Raw genomic sequence first — 20490 nt, 5'->3', positions numbered from 1 at the left:
GGACACTTAACCAAGTGAGCCACCCAGGCGCCCCCAAAATCCTTTTATTGAAAAGTAATTTTAGACTCACGAGAAGTTACAAAAATCGTGCGTTGTTCCCATGTACCCTTCACCCACTTATCCTCATAACATCTTAACATAATCATAGGACATTATTATTTCATGAAATGTCATAAAATAATCTATATGTGAGATATAATTTCATAGAACCTTCTTCTCTTTATTGAAGTATAACAGACAATGCTATATTAGTTTCAGGTATACAACACATTGATTCAACAATTCCATACATTACTCATTTGCTTCCCACAGTAAGTGTAGTCACCAGCTGTCACTCTACATTATTACAATATTTTTGACTATGACACCCTATGCTGTACTTTTCATTTGTCTTACTCATTTTATAACTGGAAGTTTGTACTTCTTAATCCCCTTTGTCTATTTAGCCCATCCCCCCCACCCCCAACCACCTCCCTAACTGGCAACCGCAAGTTGGTTCTCTATATTTAAGTCTATTTCTTGTTTATCTTTTATATTCCACATATAAATGAAAGTATATGGTATTTGTCTTTCTCTGTGTATTTCACTTAGCATAATACCCTAACTATCTGATTGATAAGTTCTTTGTGTATTTTGCATATCAAACCCTTGTCAGATATTTCACTTTCAAATATCTTCTCCCATTCACTAGGTTGCCTTTTTGTTTTGTCGATGCTTTCCTTTGCTGTACAAAAGCTTTTTATCTGGGGGTGCCTGGGTGGTTCCGTTGGTTAAGCAGCTCTTGATTTAGGCCCAGGTCATGATCTCACAGTACATGAGATGGAGCCCTTGCTTGGGATTCTCTCTCCCCCTCTCTCTATGCTCCTTCCCCCCTCTCAAAATAAAATGAACAAACAATTTTTAAAAATAAAAAAAAATTTAAAAAGCTTTTTATTTTGATGTAGTCCCAATGATTTAATTTTGGTTTCATTTCCCTTGCCTAAGGAGACATATCTGTAAATATGTTGCTAAGGGTGATGGCCAAATTACTGCTTATGTTTTCTTGCAGGAGTTTTATGGTTTCACGATACACATTTAGGTCTCTAATCCATTTTGAGTTTATTTTTGTGTACAGTGTAAGAAAGGGGCCAGTTTCAATCTTTTGCATATAGCTGTCCCATTTTCCCAGACCATTTATTGAAAAAAACTGTCTTTTCCCCATTGTAAATTCTTGCCTTTGTCATTGATTAATTGGCTATATATGCATGGGTTTATTTCTGGTTTCTCTATCTTGTTCCATTGACCTGTGTATCTGTTTTAATACCATACTGTTTTGATTACTACAGCTTTGTTGCCTATCTTGAAATCTGGAATTAGTGTACCTCCAGCTGTGTTGTTCTTTCTCAAGATTTCTTTGTCAATTCAAGGTATTTTGTGGTTCTATACAAATTTTAGGATTATCTGTTCTAGTTCTATGAAAAATGCTATTGGTGTTTTTATAGGGATTGCATTGAATCTGTAGTTTGCTTTGTGTAGTATGGATCTTTTAATGATATTTTTCCAATCCATGAGCATGTTTGTGTCATCTTCAGTTTCTTTCATCAATGTCTTACAGTTTTCAGAGTGTAGGTCTTTCACTTCTTTGGTTAAGTTTATTCCTAGGTATTTTATTCTTTTTGGTGCAACTGTACATGGTTAGTAGTGTATAGAAGAAATGGAACAGATTTCTCTGTTACTTTCGTATCTTGCAAATTTACTGAATGTATCAATTCTAATAGTTTTTCAGTAGAGTCTGTAGGATTTTCTGTATATAGTGTACCATGTCATCTGCAAATAATCTTGGTTAACTTCTTCCTTGGCAATTTGGAAACCTCTTTTTTCTTTTTCTTGTCTGATTGCTGCAGCTAAGACTTCCAGTACTCTGTTGAATAAAAGTAGTGAGAGTGGACATCCTTGTCTTGTTCCTGATCTTAGAGAAAAAGCTTTTTTTTCACCATTGAGTATGATGTTAGTTGTGGGTTTTTCATAGGTGGCTTTATGGTATGTTCCCTCTAAACCCATTTTATTGAGAGTTTTTATCATGAATGGATGTTGTATTTTGTCAAATGCTTTTTCTGCATCCTTTGAAATGGTCCAGCGGGTTTTCTGTTTCATCTTGTTAATGTGATATAACACGTTGAGTGATTTGCAAATATTGAATCACTCTTGCATCCCTGGAAAATCCCACTTGTTTGCAGTGAATGATCTTTTTAATGTATTGTTGTATGCAGTTTGCTAATATTTTATTGAGGATTTTTGCACTATGTTCATCAGAGATAACTGGCTATAGTTTTATTTTTTAAACAGTCTTTGGTTTTGCAATCAGGCCTTGTAGAATGAATTTGGAAGTTTTCCATCATCTTCTATTTTTTTGAGAAGACTTAAACACTTCTTTAAATGTTTGGTAGAATTCATCTGTGAAGCCATCTGGTCCCAGACTTTTGTCTGTTGGGAGATTTTGATTACTGATTCATTACTAATAGTAATTTGCCTGTTCAAATTTTCTATTTCTTCCTGAATCACTTTTGGGAGATTGTATATTTCTAGGAATTTATCTGTTTCTTCTAGATTGCCCAATTTGTTGGCATGTAATTTTTCATTCTATTCTCTTACAATCCTTTGTATTTCTGTGGTATCAGTTGTTATTTCTTTTCCTTCATTTTTTACTTTAATCCTCTTTTCTGATGAATCTGGCTAAAGGCCATCAATTTTGCTTATTTCAAAGGGCAGCTCTGGGTTTGATTGATCTCTTCTGTCATTTTTTTAGTTTACTTTTTACTTTTTTCTGCCATAATCTTTATTATTTCCTTCCTTCTACTTTCTACTAGCTTTGGGCTTTGTTCTTTTCCTGGCTCCCTTAGGTGTAAGGTTAGGTTGTTTGAAAGTTATTCTTGTTTCTTGAGATAGGCCCGTATTGCTATAAACTTCTCTTGTAGAACTGCTTTTGCCATGGCCCAAAGATTTTGGACTGCAGTGTTTCCATCTTCATTTGTCTTCCTGTATTTTTTGATTTCCTCTTTGATTTCTTTGTTGACCCATTTGTTGTTTAATAGCATGTTGTGTAGCCTTCCTCTATTTGTGTTCTTTCCAAAATTTTTCTTGTAATTGATTTCTAGTTTCATACTGTTGTGGTTGGGAAAAAATGCTTGCTATGACTTCAATCTTCTTAACATTTTTGAGGCTTGTTTTGTGGCCTAACATTTGATCTGTCCTGCAGAATGCTTCATGTGCACTTAAAAAGAATGCATATTCTGTTTTTTAATGGAATGTTCTGTAGGTATCTGTTAGGGTCGTCTAATTTAATGTGTCATTCACAGCCACTATTTCCTTGTTGATTTCCTGTCTGGATGACCTGTCCATTGATGCATGTGGGGTGTTAAAGTCCTCTCTTATTGTATTACTCTCAGTTTCTCCTTTTATGCCTGTTAATTGCTTTATGTAATTAGATGCTTCTTTGTTGGGTGAAAAGATGTTTACAATTGTTACACCCTCTTGGACTGATCACTTCATCATTATGTAGTACCTCTGTCTCTTGCTACAGTCTTTGTTTTAAAGTCTATTTTGTCTAATATAAGTATTGCTACCCTGTTTCCTGCCCCATTTGCCTTGTATAGGTTTTTCCATATCTTCACTTTCAGTCTGTATGTGTATTTAGGTCTGAAGTGAGTCTCCTGTAGGCAGAAATGGATGGGTCTTGGTTTTGTTTTTTTTGTTTGTTTTAAAAATCCTTTCAGTCACCCTATAGGTGCAGTTAGTTCACTTCCATTTAAAGTAATTATTAATAGATATGCACCTATTGCCATTTTATTCATCGTTAACAACAAATTGGTTGTTTTCAGAATTCTGTTCCTTTCTTCTCTTGCTCTCTTTGTGGTTTGATGGCTTGCTTTTGTGTCACATTTGGATTCCTTTCTCTTTATTTTTTTGTGTATCTATTGTAGGTTTTTGATTTGTGGTTGCCATTGTGTTCAAATATAACATCTTATGTGTGTAATGGTCTGTATTAAGTTGATGGTCACCTAAGTTTGAACATTCTAAAAGGTTTTACTTCCCCCTCCATGTCTTATATAAATGATGTCATATTTTACATATTTCCTTTTTGTGTATCACTTAAATTTTATAGATATAATTGATTTCACTACTTTTGTGTTGAAACCTCCATGCTGGCTTTATAATTGGTTAGTCTACCACCTTTATGGTATGTTTGCTTTTTACCTGTGAAATTTTTCCTTTTATAATTTTCTTCTAGTTATGTCCTGGAAGCAGTTTTTGCTGCTTTAAAAATTCACTCTATATCACTACTTTTTGCCATATCAGTTATTATGGTTGAATAATAATTGGTGTGGATGTCCTTGGATTCATCTTTTTGAGGCTTTATGTGCTTCCTGAAGCTGGATGTCTCTTTTCTTTACCAGATTAGGGAAGTTTTCAGTTATTTCTTCAAATAATTTTTCCACTCCCTTTCTCTCTCTCTTCTGGGATCCCTTTAATGCAAATATTGTTACTCTCGATAATGCTGAGTTCCCTTAACGGATGTCATTTTTTTCCTTCCTGCTCTTCAGCTTGATTGCTTTCCATTATGCTGTCTTCCAGATTGTTGTGTTCTTCTGCATCCTCTAATCTGCTCTGGATTCCTTCTGGTGTAGTTACTTCATTTTTTGAATGCTTCAGCTCTAACTGGTTCTTTTGTATATTTTCTCTTTGTTGGAGTTCTCATTGAGATCTGAGATCATCTACTCTTTTCTCACACCCAGCGATTATCTTTATGACCATTACTTGGAACTCGTTATCAGGCACATCGGTTACCTGTTTCATTTAGCTCTTTTACTGTGATTTTGTTCTTTCCTTTGGGCCATATTCCTCTGTCTCCTCATTTTGTCTGTGTTCTTGTGTATCGGGTGAGTCAGCATCTCCTGGTCTTTTTTTTTTTAATGTTTATTTTTGAAAGAGAGAGAATGCGAGCGCGTGAGCATGAGCGGGGAAGGGGCAGAGGCAGACGGAGACACAGAATCTGACACAGGCTCCAGGCTCTGAGCTAGCAGCACAGAACCTGACGTGGGGCTCAAACTCACAAGCTGTGAGATCATGACCTGAGCCAAAGTCAGACGCTTAACCGACTGAGCCACCCAGGTGTCCCTGCATCTCCTGGTCTTGAAAATAGTGGCCTTATGTTGAAGAGATCCTGTGGCGTCCTGTAGCACAACTCCCCCTTGGTCTTCAAAATCAGGAATGTCCCCTGTGCGGGTTGCCTATGCCCTACTGTTATGGCTGAGCTGCAGTTGCCTTCAGTGCAGCCAGCTGCTATGACCCACTTTGCCTGCTTCGGGCACACAGGGCAGGGTTTGATCCCTATGGTATTGAGAGGGCTGTTTGAAGCCTCTGTAACTAGTTGGTGGGTAGACCAACAAGTGGAATTACTGGATAGTACAGTGCTCCTATATTTAATTTTTGAGAGACCTCCATACTATTTTCCACACTGGCTGCACCTGTTTATATTCCTAGGAACAGTGTAAGAGGGTTCCCCTTTCTCTATAGCCTTGCCAACACTTGTTATTTCTTTTCTTTTCTTTTTGTACTAGCCATCCTGGGAGGTGTGAGGTGATATCTCATGATTTTGACTTGCATTTCTGTGATGACTAGTGATGCTGAGCATCTGTATGTCTTCTCTGGAGAAATGTATGTTCATGTCTTCATGTTTTGGATTGCATTGTGGTTTTTGGAGTTGTAGAAGTTCTTCAGGTATTTTGGATGTTAATGCCATTTAAGATACATACCTTGCATTCTCCCATTCAGTAGGGTGCCTTTCTGTTTTGTGAATGGTTCCTTTCACTGTGCAAAAATTTCATTTTGGTGTAGTCCCAATTTTGCTTTTGTTGTCCTTGTCTGAGGAGACCTACCCCTAAATATGTTCCTAAGGGAAATATCCAAGAGTATAATGCCTATGTTTTCTTCTAGGAGTTTTGTGGTTTCAGGTTTCACATTTAGGTCTTTTATCCATTTCGAGTTTATTCTTGTCTATAATAAGGGGTCCAGTTTCATTCTTTTGAATGTGGCTGTTCAGCTTTCCCAGCATCGTGTATTGAAGTGACTGCCTTTTTCCCATTGTAAATTCTTGCCTCCTTTGTCATAGATTGACCATATAAGCATGATTTATTGGCTCTCTACCCTCTTGCATTAATTTTCGTGTCTATTTTTGTGCCAGGACTATACTGTTTTGATCATATCGGGTTTGTTGTATACCTTGGAATATGCAGTTGTGATAGCCCCAGCTGTGTTCTTTCTCAAGATTGCTTTGGCTATTCAAGGTCTTTTGTGGTTTCATATAAACTCTAGGATGATTTATTTTGGTTCCACGAAAAATGCTATTGGTATTTTGATAGGGATTATACTGAATCTGTAGTTTGCTTTGGGTAGTGTGTTCTTTTTTTTTTTTTTTATGTTTATTTATTTTTAGAAAGAGAGAGTAAGCGGGAGGGAGAGAATCCCAAGCAGGCTCTGCACCGTCAGTGCAAGCCTGATGCAGGACCTGAATTCACAAATTGCGAGATCATGACCTCAGCTGATGTCAGACACTTACCCGACGAAGCCACCCAGGCACCTTGGGTCCTGTGGACATTTTAATGATAATTCTTCTAGTCCACGAGCTTGGTGTATCTTTCCATTTGTTTGTGTTGTCTTCAGTCTCTTCCTTCAGTGTCTTAACAGTTTTCAGAGTATAGATGTTTCACCTCCTTGGCTTATTCCTAAGTATTTTGTTTGGTGCACCTGTTAATGGGATTGTTGTTTTCTGAATTTTTCTTTCTGCTACTTTATTAGTATATAGAAACGCAGCTGATTTCCATGTGTTAATTTTGTAACCTGCAACTTTCCTGAATTCGTTTGCTACTTCTGTTTTTTTGGTGACATCTTTAGGATTTTTATGTACAGTATCATGTCTTGTGCATGTCTTCCTGTCCAATTTGGATGCCTCTTAGTTTCTTTTCTTGTCTGATGTGGCTAGGACTTCTAGTACTTTGTTGAATAAAGTGACAAGAGTGGACAGCTTGACTTGTTCCTGATCCTAGAGGGAAAGCTCTTAGTTTATCACTATGATTTTAGCTTTGGGTTTTTAATACATAGCCTTTATTATGTTGAGGAATATTTTCTCTAAACCCACTTTGTTGCATTTTTATCATGAACAGATGTTTTGTCAAGTGCTTTTTCGTCATCTATTGATTGTGATTTTTATCTTTTGTTGATATGGTGTATCACATTGACTGCACATATTGGACCATCCTAGCATCCCCATAGTCAATCCCCCTTAATTGTGGTAAATGGTCCTTTTCACGTATTGTTGAATGTGGTCTGCTAATTTGTTGAGGATTTTTGCATCTATGTTCATTAGGGATAATGGCTTGTATTTAGAGGGAGGGTGGTGGGAGGGGGTAGTCTCTTTGCTTTTGATGTAAAGGTAAAGCTGGCCTCATAGAATGTGTTTGGAAGCTTCCCTTCCCATTTTTTTTAGAATCGATTGATGTGAATAGGTATAAACTCTTCTTTAAATGTTTGTTAAAATTCACCTGTGAATCCAGTTGGTCCTGGACTTCTGTTTGGGAAGTTTGTAAAGTATCGATTCAAGGTCGTTTCTAATAATGGGTCTATTCAGATTTTCTATTTTTTCCTGATTCGATTTTGGAAACGTGTTGTGTTTCTAGGAATTTCTTTCTTCTAAGTTGCCCAATTTGTGGGCATCGAAATTTTCGTAGTAGTCTTGTAATCTTTTGTATTGCTGTGGGTCAGTTTTTATTTCTACTGTTTTCCGATTTTAGTTTAGTCTCCTTTTTTCTTGAGGAGCTTGGCTAAAGGTTTATTAATTTTATCTTTTCAAGGAACCAGCTCTTGGTTTCATTGATATTTTCTTTTTTTAAGTCTCTATTTCATTCATCCCTGGTCTGATCTTTATAATTTCCTTCCTTCTTCTAACCTTGTATCCCGCTGAATTTTAAGGCTCTCAAAGATTAGCCCCACTGGATTTCAAGGCCACATGTCATAGGGACTCGTTCTCACGGCAGTCCCCCAGTGCCAGGGCGCTCTGCGGTGGTTCCTTACTTCCTTGCGCTTCCAGGCTTGTGGTGTCCCCTCCGTTTGTGGTTAGTCTCACTAGGGTTTTGGTTTCCAACCACATCTCCACCCCTCCTACCCAGTTCCATGTGGCCTTCTCTCTCAATTCGCTGTGGAAGGTCTGTCCTGTGTTCAGGACGTTTTCAGAGTTGTGCAGATGTAGCTGTTACTTTGGCGTGTCCATGGGTTGAGCTGAACTCAGGCTCCTCCTACTTCACCATCTGCTCCCTCTCTGAACCTCCATCTCTTTATCTGACCCCAGCCTCCTCCCTCAAACTTCTTTAGGCCACCATTTCTCCCAGAGTTGCTCAGAAGTCTTTATAAGTTCTACTAGTGGGTGGGGAGGAAGGAGGAGCTATTCGAAGGCCAGTTAAGCTGAGGAGATGTTGAGTGAAACCAGTTTCTTGGTTGCAGAGCTTTTCAGAATCTCTACTGCACTGATAGGCGTTTTGAAACTCCAAGGAGAGCAACCGTATGCCACATTTTTCGGATTCATCAACCTATCCATCCATCCCTATTAGTGGCTAAGGAGACAAGTATTGGGGGATACCACTTTAAGAAACATTGGAAACTGTTTCTCTGTGGGCATAACCAAGTGTAAAATGAACAACAAAAAAATTCAAGTCACACCGTTGTCATGGTCTTGCCAGTTTAGTCGTTCACATTTCTTTGTTAAACTGTAGCTTTAGCTGTGGGATTCAGCAGTGGTCACAACCGTCATTATAAAATTCAAAATATCCACACACACACACACACCCATCCCTGTAGCAATAGGAGAGGAAACCCACAATTCTTTCTTTCTTCTTTAACCAGCATTTGCCATCTATCAGTCGCTGCCTTATTTCGAATCATCTGGCACATACTCCACGAAGCTGCCTTTCGACTTAGCCATCTATTTCCCATACGTGCTGAAAATGTATCTCATGATGCTCTTTATAGGTAAGTGGCTTTTGTTTTTGCCTTCTTCCTGTGCTTTCTGGTTTGTGCTGCTATCTACCTTAGCAGAAAGGTCTGCAAACACGGGAGAGGCAGAAAAGGAAGCCCGGCATGATGGACTAGATCTTGTTAGTAAAGCACCTCGAAGTTATAATGCTTTTTGCAGGACATCACAAGATCAGATATATCAGTGTTTCACTGTATAAACACGAACAGTTTCCGTAGCAGGTAACATACCTGCAGTTGTAGGAAATGTAGAAGTTTGACCGTGGAGGGGCCCCTGAGTGGCTCAAACATCCGACTTTGGTTCAGGTCATGATCTCATGGTTTGTGAGTTCGAGTCCCGCGTCGGGCTCTGTGCCGACACCTCAGAGCCTGGAGCCTGCTTCGGATTCTGTGTCTCCCTCTCTCTCTGCCCCTCCCCTGCTCATGCTCTGTCTCTCGAAAATGAATGAACATTTAAAAAAAAAAAAAAAGTTTGACCATGGACATAGTGATCTATAGAGAAAACACAGATGTCAAACGAAGCAAGCTTGGCCATTCTGGTTTTCCCATTTATATCGATTTTGTTTCCTGTTTGTTTGGTTTTATGTGCTAGCGTTTCCCCAGCAGGCAAGTGGGAGGAGGTGCTAAAAACACAAGAAAAATGTGTGGGACAAACACTTGGAGTTGAGAAAATTTAACTGGCAGAGGACTTCCACGATTACGTTTCACTCTCTGCAGCTCTAACCTTCCCCAGTCCCCAAGAGAGTTGTTACCTTCCGGAGGTAATCATTATCAGACCTGTAAGAACAACGCATCAAAGAGAAGACAGATGCGACGCTTGCGGGGTGGTAGAGAGAGCTACCCTAGGGAAAGGCAGAAACGAATCCCTTGCCACAAACCGAACGGGACAGCAGAGTATGCTTTCCTTCCCTTTCCGCAGAAGATCTGGACCCTGGGTTAAGTGTTCCTTCTTTGGGTCTCCCTTGCAAGTGTCTTGTCCTTCGACTCCACGCGGCACTCCGACTGTATATTCTTTCCAGGGAAACGCTTGGTAAACCTTACTTACATCTGCCCCTCCCTTCTCCATGTTAGGCATGTATTTTACCTACAGTCACCTTTACTCAGAAAGAAGAGACGTCCTCCAAGGCTTTCCTGTTAAAAAGAAGAAAGTGTGAAGCACGGCGCTCTGATGTGACAAGAGAAAAACCAGGCTTGTGGATTCGCTGCAGTAAACGGCACCGTGGCGGAAAAACACGTGGTACTTGACAAAAAACCCACGACGGGATTGCTCTCCTCAAACTTGAGACATACGTATCACGGCACTCTCTTATCCTCGCATGTTTTCAAAACACGTATTCTGTGCAAGCTACTTCACCAAAGCTGTGGGTTTTATACAAGTTAAATTTACGTCGTGGGAAGCCTGATTGTTTTCCTGTAAGGTTAACGAGACATAGGAGAGGGACTGGGATAGACTTCATTGAATTGAGAAACCAAAGGTGTTAGCCGGAATTGTATCTGTTTACGTCTCTCTCCATTTCTCTTCACTTCGGAGTTCCCAAATAGCAAGTCTGCAGGAGGGCAACGATGTGAAATCTGTTTTGCAGTTGTCTAGGAAGACACTGTACAGACAGATGCCCCGCCATCACCTCGGTTCACACCATTTTACACATTAGACACGCTTAGGAAATGACACGTGTTCCAAACCCTGGAAAAATGTTCACTAATATTACACAAGGTACTTGGACTTCAATCCTTAAAAGAGGACCCTGATGAAACAGAATAGATCTTTGATAAATATACAAATAATGCCCCGTATTTCTTTCCTGGAAAAAAAAAAAATGAGGCCATATCCATACCTTATAGGGACATAAAAGGTACAAAACTATAATAATAATTTTGAAGGAAACAAGGCAACTAAGAACTAGTGATGTTTCAGATTACTGAATTATTGCTAATTACTATGTCATCACTTAGAGTTTTGAAAACTTTTCTTTTGAAGATCTAAAATATTTGTGAATAATTGACTAATAGCATCATCTCTGTAACACTGGTATATCATTCACTTTTCTTGAAAGAATTCTAGAATCTTCTGATCCAGTAACCATAGAAAAAGGGAACTAAACATTTTGTGACATAAAAACCAGGTAGTAAAAATGTAGTTACAAAAAATTGGTCATCTCATTTCCACTAAATAAAACGTTTAAAAAGTTGAGCGTTAATAAAGATAATTGCTATCTTTACAAATTTAGTATCCTATTTGGAATCTCAAAATAAGTATAAAAATGATCCTTTTAAAAATCTAGATTTTGTTTCTAATGTTGCTTATTTTAAAAAATTTACTGAAAGCTCTAGCGTAGGAAGAGAACAGAATTTCTCTGCAAACTTTGGGTGATTCAGTCTAGCTTCCTCTCAATTAAGATCGCTGAAATACTATTTACATCTAGAATCACGGAAGAGCAGAGTTGTAACAATTAGAGAAACTACATTTTGTTATTAAATACTACTTTAATTTCTAAACCAAATGACCTTAAGAACCTGCGTACTTCTTAAAATAGAAGACTGAAAAGAAACACAAGGAAATTTAGAATTATGGATTGACAATTTCAGGTCTGCAACAGTTGAAACCAAAATCCATGACTCCTTTGGTGACCCAGTCACAGTTGTTCTTGTGGTTGGTTGCCTGTATCCATAATTGAGAGAAATATTAAATTTCGTTAGAGATTAGTTAAAAATAAGGATGTAATTTTTCCTTCGCCACGTTAAGAAACCCAGCCAGTAAACATCTACCTAGTTAATTGGCTATGACCCAGAATGCAAAGTTGATTTCTTTGGCTATTTTAACTGTGTGTCCATCAAATCTCTATTTCATTTTGTTCAGTGTTGTCAAATGCTCAGTTTCCCAAATCTAATACATATAGATGAAATAGGAAACTATTAGATATTTTAAAAGCATAACACATAACTTTTAAAATGACCTTTCTTTGGAGTTTTCAATGCCAAGTTCCAGTGCCTCAAGTTCCAAGTAACCCCAGCTAAGGTGTAGTAAGTAATCAACAGCACCGGGACCTCCGGAGGGGGTGGGGGATAAAACTGCTCTGAACGAAATGCTGCAGAGCTTATTTCATCACTGAGCAGAAGTCTGCCTGAAAAACATCACGTACGCACTGTCATATCATCAAAGTCCCTGGGCCTTTCCTTTATCAAAGTAGTGCATGAAAAGCAGTAACACTTCTTCCAAACATATCCATTCAGTATTAATGCATTTTCTTTTCTTCACTTTTCAACACTCTTACCCTCGTCTGACGTTTTTCTTCAATAAACAGATTGTTAGTAAAAGGAGTTGATTCTTAGTTGCCGCAAACGCGTCTACATTCATTCAAGAAACAATGTGGGGTGCCTTGCGCACTGTAGGCCTAAAATTATAAAACCTTTATCAGGCTTCCTGCAAACACATTTGTTACTAAAGAATAAACCGCATCTTCCTGAAGTCCCTAAAAGAAGTTAACCCTTTTGTTTTAGTACATACCTTATTCTGCCTACCTTGAGCAAGCAAATTTCGAAAGAATTTGCATTTCTTTCGAAAGATGATGTAGCTATAACATCAATATCCAAAATGTTTCTGCAAAGAATCTTATGTTTATATACAAAGAAAACAGTCACGTTTTATTGTGCTAAAGTATTAAAGTGATTTAAAATTAAAATGTGCTAAAAATTCTCTCCCCTTCTCCCAACATCGTCCTCTCCTTTATTTTTGCTTTGTAAACATTACGTTATTTTTCCTTTGTTCGGGTAACTTTTGCTTTCTATTTCTGGACCTAATTGCTGTGCTAACTTTGATATGGCCCTTTTTACCAGGGTACCTTTTCAGAGTATGTTTCAGGGAGCAACAGTCCCAGAACTAACCAGGGAACCACCTAGAAGGCAGATTCCAGGGTGCCCCTGGGAGCCGGGAGCCTGCATTTTGCCAGGTTCCTCAGATGCCCCTCTGGCACACTGGAGTTGGAGTCCAAAGTATGTCAGCTTTGGACAGAAAACCGCTAATAAGAACTTCAATAAAAGCCACCATGCCACGTAGTTCTGTTTTTAGAACCAAGATGATGACATTCACTGATCGCTGGTAAGGGTGGCTGGAGTTGAAAAATCTCATCTTAGAAAGGGGAACTGTCACTTCCATCTGAAAATCAATCAGTAAGAACATGTCTTGATTCATCAAACGTAGGTGCCTACCGCGTGCTTTGTGGTATTCAGCTGAGCCACGGGATCCAGTGAGAATGTGGCCTGGAAGTTAAGAGCGGTGGGTAGGGTTTGAAATCCAGCTCTAATGTTTACCAACTGAATGCCCCTGAGTTGGTTTCCTGCCCTGGCCAACACATGAAGTATGGTAAATTAAACCTTTTTAAAATATAAGCGGCTATACAGAAGTAGGAAATTTGTCACAGGCTTTCCTGGATGCTTTAAACTTATAAGATAGATTCAGAAAATGTAAATCAGCGAACCAAGTTCCATGAAGGCAGGAATGTCCTGTCTTACTTCGTCCCCCAGGACCTTACATGGTGCCACATAGTACCCATGATTGTGCGGCTCTGACTTTACAGATTGCTACCAATACATCCAGAAACAGACATTTTAAGAAATGTATCAATTAGGTGATGTTTCAATTATATTTGATTCGTCCCAACACTTCATGTTTAGAAGACACATGAAGTTTTTTAAAATTTACGTTAGTACCCTTTCTTCATGGGCTACTTGCTTTTAGAATGTTTTAAGGAGAACAATTTAATTTCTACGATCTTCCCAAGTCCCAGTGTACATATGGTCAAGCATTAGAGCTACTTTAGTGAAACCTATAAAAGTGGTAACATTTCTATTACATCTGAGAATTTATAACGCATATTTTTATATTTGATCCTTACAACTACTTTGTGAGGGAAGTTACTCCTTGTATTCAAGAAGTAAAACCAAAGTCAGGGAATCATCACTGTCACTCTTAGTTTCATATCCAATAATTTAGCTGGAAATTATTTCATACGTCCCTTATGTTTGACAAGAATCAAATGATCTTTAACAAGTTACATGCATATTCACAACTTCGTAATTACTGTATCTTATCTATCATACATTCAAAAAAAAAAAAAAATGAGACCTTAGTGTTTCCAGGATCAGAATTAAGTATTTCCTTTGAGAAAATACAAAACCACATTACCTCATCCAGGACCAACGCGACGATGATACACATTTACACATGAAGATGACGCCGTGAGGTGTCTTCTCCAACGGGACGAGTAAGGATGTGAATTATTGCAGCGCCATTCGGTCCCCGGGTCCCATCTGAAATGCCTGCAGCCAGGAATGGGCTCGTGGGGTGGAGATACGGACTCACCAGACACCTAGCCTACAACTCTGGCTTTAGCGAAGGCCACAACATCCAAACCAAATGATCCGACTTCCCTTCTAAAACAGCAATTTACAAAAATGTTTACCGAAAGTTTAAAACGGCTTATTTTCAGAGTTACCGAGTTACTTCAAGACAGCAGCGGAGTTCCTAACAAAGTCTTACTATAATCACAATATCGTTATCTTTGGTTGAAATCATGTAGTAGAAATTCGGGCGGTCAACTTCAAAAAAGGTTAAGAACCCTGTAGTTAGTTACCATGGAGTCATTACATCACAAATAAAAAAAGATAATTTTAGGCACTTGCATGGATGCCAACATCTGCTTAGAATGCACACTTTTCAAATCAAGAGAGTGGCTACTTCTGAGACACATAATAAAGCTTTCACCCCACACATTAATTTGTTAGGATATTCCAACATGCTATTTGTCTTGGCAACTTGTGATTTCGAAACCCAACAGAAGATAACTTGGAATATTTCCTTTTGTATATAGTTTGGAACATCTGGTCTGAGAAGGCAGAGACTTCTGATTTCTAGAGAACAACGCGAGCCATCCTGAGGGAATAGCCTCCTTCTGACCTGAGGTCACACAGGTGACCAACAGAAAGAGTGTGCTCATTCCAGTGGCCTTAGATCTTGAGATTTTAGAACCTTCAGATTTTCAAATTTAGAATCTTATATCTTAGACCCTTCAGAGGGTACCGTGAATCGGAAAAATCCCACAAATCTGCAGCTCAAGACTGCTGAAAACAAAACGGGGGTGGAGTGGGGTGGCGAGGGAAGAACGGATACAGATTTATTTTATTTCTCCCATTTTGTACTCTTCTGTTCCCCAAGGGCCCGAGCAGGGGACAAAGTTTGAGATCAAAAGGGCAGCCTGGATTTAGAAGACCGGGTTGATTCTTCCTTCCCTCTCCTGCCGCACCGGCAAGGTCTGCCTGCCGATTCAGGGCGGAAATGCAGACACCCTCAGTGTCCACTTCCTCTCGCTGTTCTTGACTGCCACCCACGTTTGCAAGCTGGCCCAGGAATTCAAAGTCCCTTAACCCACAAAGACCCATTCCTTTACAACTCCTAACTTCCCAATTCCAGCAGCCTATCAACATGAGGTAGTATCCTTTTTTGGTTCTTTTTTTTTTTGTAGTTGACAATGTTGTATTAGTTTCAGGTGTACAATATCGATGTTTGACCCTTCCATACATTACCCAATGTGCACTCCCATTGAGTGTGGTTACCATCTGTCACCATTATTTCAGTATTGACCGTATTCCCTGTGCTTAAGGGTTATTTCGTTTCTCTGATTACAGCAATCGATATTAAGCATGAACGAGATTCAATCCTTGGTAGGAGTTTTCATCTTTTAAAAAAAATTTTTTTTAATGCTTTATTTTTGAGAGAGAAACAGAGCATGAGCGGGGAAGGGGCAGAGAGAGAGAGGGAGACACAGAATCCGAAGCAGGCTCCAGGCTCTGAGCTGACAGCACAGAGCCCGACGCGGGGCTCGAGCTCACAGACCGCGAGATCATGACCTGAGCTGAAATCAAGAGTCAGACGCCCCGACCGACGGAGCCACCCAGGCGCCCCAGGAGTTTTCATCTTAAAGTGGATGCTGATGCCCTGATACGGTAGAATGAGCACTAGATCTGGGGTTTTAGGGCCCTGCTAATCTATATATAGCTCTGCCTCTCATTAGATGTATTTGCTCCATTTCAAAATAGAAATGCCTCTTCACACTATTGTTGTAGGAGTGAAATAAGATCATACAAGTGGAGGTTCTAGTGAACTTACAGTATGGCACCTAACAACAGATATTAGATGAATTTCAGTCTCTGGTAGGAAGTATAAGAAAGTGTATGCAGTGGGAAGGCAAGAGAAGCTAGCTTCTCATGTAAAACTTTCAGCTTCTGCCCTCAAATTCATTTCCCTCCAGCCCAGCCTCTAAGGAAATAGTAAACACGAAATATCGGCAACGCAGGTGAATACTACCCGAGGGCCCGTCTCGCCTTCCCCTTTTCTGAAAGCATCTCGGCACCTTATTGAGGTTCGGCAAAAAGAAAGAAGAACATGAATTACGAAGTGAACCACAGATATCCGGAACCTGCAATCACAAATCCATATATTTGGAAACTAAACTCGTGGAGTTATCTTTAACCTGAGCGGGAGGGAGGTTGACTGGGTGACGACATGAACGCACAGTATGTCAAACAGGAAGACTAAAAGTTCCCCGGTGCTTGTAAAGAACCGGGCACTGATATGGCATGGTACACACAAAGGTATATTATCACTCCGGGGGGCACAACGTTCATCCCTAGTGATCCCACGTATGTATCCATCACAACATACATATGATTGGTTAAAGGCGGCTTTGATTAATGCCCGCACGAAGGAAAAATTATTAGCAAGCAGATCACAATGGAAATGCTGCCTGATTCTCAAGCCCTCGAGGACATTGTCGCATAACTTCATTTATTTGTCATTAGGCCACCAGCCACCCTGCTTAATTAAGGTAGAGATTTGTACTTATAAAAAACATTGTTCTTTCAAAAAGATATATTTTTAAAATGTTTATTTCTTTGGGGGTGGAGAGAGAGCACACACACACACAAGTGGGGGAGGGGCAGAGAGAGAGAGAGAGAGAGAGAGAGAGAATCCCAAGCAGGCTCTGTGCTATCAGTGTAGAGTCCAACCAACATAGGACCTGATCCCACGAACTGTTAAGATCATGACCTGAGCTGAAATCAAGAGTCAGAGGCCCAACTGACTGAGACGCCCCTCAAAAAGATTTCTATCCAGCATTCCTTCATCTTTCTCCTGGAGGAAACCCGGTTTAGGTGTGACCCAGGCCCGGTAGATTGGGGTACCCCACGTCCCACGTCTATGTTGTTCGGGGACTCGCATGTGATCCAAGCCCAACCAGAGTCCTCTCCATGCTGCTCCTGTCATACCTACGGGCAAGGACACCTTTCCTTCCCTTTGTGGTTGCGGGCAGCCGTCTTAACAACTATGTGGAGTGATCACGCGCCCTAATGGCATTGTTTGCCTCACCGAGCGCAGCTGACTGAACCTGATCGGATCTGCTCTAGAACTTCTTGGTTTGTGAGCCCCTGTTTTCTTCTTTGGCCGGAGCTTTTTTGGATTCGGTAACTTTCAGACTGCATTCAAGAGACCCAAGCGTAAGAAAATTATAGCCACCACTAACGAATCTGAGTTAGCTAATGTTCCACTCACACCAGGCTTATTATTGATAGGCGGCAAGACTGTTTTCTCAGGAAGAAAACTTGAAGTCAACGAATATCCTCCAGAGACTTCGAGGGAAATCGATGGTGATGTCACTGTCACCACTATAAGTTTGGTTTTGCTAGCAAAAGCTTCCCCATGCCTTAAAACAAAGAAGTCACAGGCACAACATTCACAGGATTACTTTACTAGAATTTACGGGGGAGAGGATGATGTTGTCCAATTTGCACAGAGTAAATCTTCAGGTTGAACTCCTGCCAAATACAGGAAAATTCAAGTTCTTGTTTCAGTCTCAACTGGCCTGGGTACGGAAGCAATGCCCGCTTCTCCTGGTACGCGTGAGTCAAACTGTCGGTTATGTCTCCACCTTTTCGTGACCCTTAACTCTCTGCGTCAAGGCTCAGCGACCCCAGACACGAATTCTGGAAAAACTTCTTCCATTTCTATGGTTTTCCTCATCCATCTGAGGATGTTGCCGGCTATCACAGAACTTCACCAACCATACGCTCTGGTCCATACGGCTTTCTTCTTAAACTCTGGGAGAATTCTCAAGGACAGCAGGGTGGCTAAGGGGACAAAAAAAGTGAAGTGTGCTGTTGCATGTGGTGAAATGCATCCAAAAAGGTCATCTGCTTACTTATTTTTAACTGTTTGTTTATGTGAGAGAAGGCACGTGTGTGAGCAGAAGAGGGGAAGAGAGAGGGGGTGGAGGGAGAGAATCCCAAGCAGGCTCCAGGCTCAGTGCAGAGCCTGATGCAGAGCTCGATCTCACAACCTCAAGGTCACAACCTGAGCCAATATCAAGAGTCAGAGGCTTAACTGACCGAACCACCCAGGTGCCCCTGAAAAGGTCATTTAGATAAAAAAATGTGTCAGAACAGAACTTGGCTTTTTCTTACTTGGCTAAATCTTTAAGACTAAGCACGCCTTAGGCAGGATTTTAATAGTAGAAAGCCTTTAATAAAAGCTGGGGAAAAGGTTGGTTTTTTTTTAATTGTTATTTAAGTTATTCTGGAACCAGTTAACAGGAAATTCTGCAGATTTAACCAAAACTGACTTCTGGGATGCCACTGTTTTGTTTTGTTTTGTTTTGTTTTTTTCTTTATCTCATGATGATTACATAGGTGTGTTCCCTTTGTAAAAAACCTGCTTATGATTTGTACACTTTTCTACATGAATATGATTTTCCATTACATGTTCAGTTAAAAGGTAAAAGACAGAAATAAAATACTGGTCCTGTGATGAAGTTATTAGGTTCACGTGCTCAATGGAACAAGCCTGACTGTACTAATCTGTATGTGACCATGTACCCACAAGTCTATACCTTTTCTTATTTGTCATGGGTCCCTCAGGGATCAATTTCAAGTAGGAAAGCTATGTAATTCCTCTAGGTAACTTATTATAGATCTTATTTTAGGATATTAATATAAATGTATTGATATATTTTTTAAAATATAATAGTATGAGGCTTGTTATAGATCTTATTTTGGGATATTAACATAAATATATTGAGCTGTTATTTAAAATATAGTAGTGTGAAGAAATGTAGGTAAGCCAGAGTTACACAATTCTTGTGTGTGACTCTAATAAGCCCTTGACTATATAATCAAGTGAACATGTACTTCTTCCTTGACCCAAATAACTATTTTCCTCATCCATATCAAGGTGTTTGTTATCTTCATGACCTAAAACAGTGTATGTTTGGAGGAACCAATGGTATTAGGGACCCATGGTCATTAAGCATGAGTTTAAACTCCTCGAGGCAAACAAATGGAGGAAATCCTAGCAAGTCTCTAGGGACGGATCGAGTGAACATATGTCGGACCACTGCCCTTATTCTCAGTGAAGTTCTGTGGTTGATCACAATCCTCTTCCTGTACATGCCCTCTGCCTATGCTGGGGGTAGGGAGAAGGATCAGAACCAAGAGATTAGGGAATTCTTACTTGTTTGGCAACGAAGAAATTATACCCTACTTAGAGAAAAGGACGGTCATACTATGACCATTATCAGGCTGGACAGATAAGATTATCACAAGTGTAGGCCAACAGGCGGTTTTCCCAAGATGAGACCTTCTAGTGCAATATCTTACAGCATGTCAGAGGCCATATCAACAGCAGCCATTGGTTGGACCAGACCCCTGAGTCCTAAGACACAGATGACAATACAAGGTATTTCAGGCCACAGAACCAACACCCAAAAAGACTTCTCAGATTTGAGTAAAATAATATACATAATTTTCACGTGAAGATATTCTATATTTGTGGTTCCTATAGTCATAGTTTAACAAATCAATAGAGAAGTATAAAAAACACAAAAACCTATTTAAATGCCTGAAAGTGTAGGAAATGTTCAATTCCCTTGGCATAGCTACACTATGCAGCTATTGTAAATACTATTAATGAAGCCAATATAGGAACAGGTTAAAATGCTTTAAAAGATGATTTTTAAATAAAAAAGGCAGTGTGCTCAAAGTGTCTATGTGTATTTTTCAGTTGCTTATGATTATAAACATGTTAGAACAACACTCATACGCAGAGAGGGGGAAAACTTCTTAGGAAAAAATATCAAAATTGCCATTGGGCAATGGGACTCTGGATTCCTCGTTGCTCTTTTCTGCATTTTCTAAAATTAATTAAAGTGATCTTTTGCCATTAGAATAAAACATTTAAAAGCTATTTAAATAAACGTTAAATTTAAAGGCATGGAGCTCTTTTTAAGTCCACTTTCTAATTCAAAATGCCACATGACGACAGCTCCAGATTACTTTTCTAAACTGAGTTCAGATGAGCCTTTCAGGGACCAATATATACGAGGATGT

The 20490-nt window shown here is 39.5% G+C and overlaps 2 protein-coding genes across 3 annotated transcripts in view; one reads left to right on the top strand and one right to left on the bottom strand.

Annotated features, from left to right (window-relative positions):
- Positions 1-20490, top strand: part of HACD4 (3-hydroxyacyl-CoA dehydratase 4) — a 63339-nt gene that overhangs the window by 25266 nt on the left and 17583 nt on the right. The window contains exons 6-7 of one of the 2 annotated variants that reach the window (XM_047064939.1): positions 8932-9057; positions 10132-12740. In XM_047064939.1, the coding sequence (XP_046920895.1) occupies positions 8932-9057; positions 10132-10214 (209 nt within the window). In that variant the 3' untranslated portion in view covers positions 10215-12740. Of the gene's footprint in view, positions 1-8931; positions 9058-10131; positions 12741-20490 lie in introns of those variants that run through there. The other variant, XM_047064947.1, reaches the window with a different exon arrangement.
- Positions 17843-20490, bottom strand: part of FOCAD (focadhesin) — a 283468-nt gene continuing 280820 nt past the window's right edge. The window contains exon 43 of the mRNA XM_047064929.1: positions 17843-18237. Within this exon, the coding sequence (XP_046920885.1) occupies positions 18164-18237 (74 nt within the window). The 3' untranslated portion in view covers positions 17843-18163. The remainder of the gene's footprint in view (positions 18238-20490) is intronic.

Source organism: Lynx rufus, unplaced genomic scaffold, assembly GCF_022079265.1.
Source record: "Lynx rufus isolate CCGP_SWC_20201006 ecotype Redwood Valley unplaced genomic scaffold, mLynRuf1.p SCAF_10, whole genome shotgun sequence".
NCBI classification, from domain to species: domain Eukaryota; kingdom Metazoa; phylum Chordata; class Mammalia; order Carnivora; family Felidae; genus Lynx; species Lynx rufus.
This window is presented reverse-complemented; position numbering and strand designations above follow the sequence as displayed.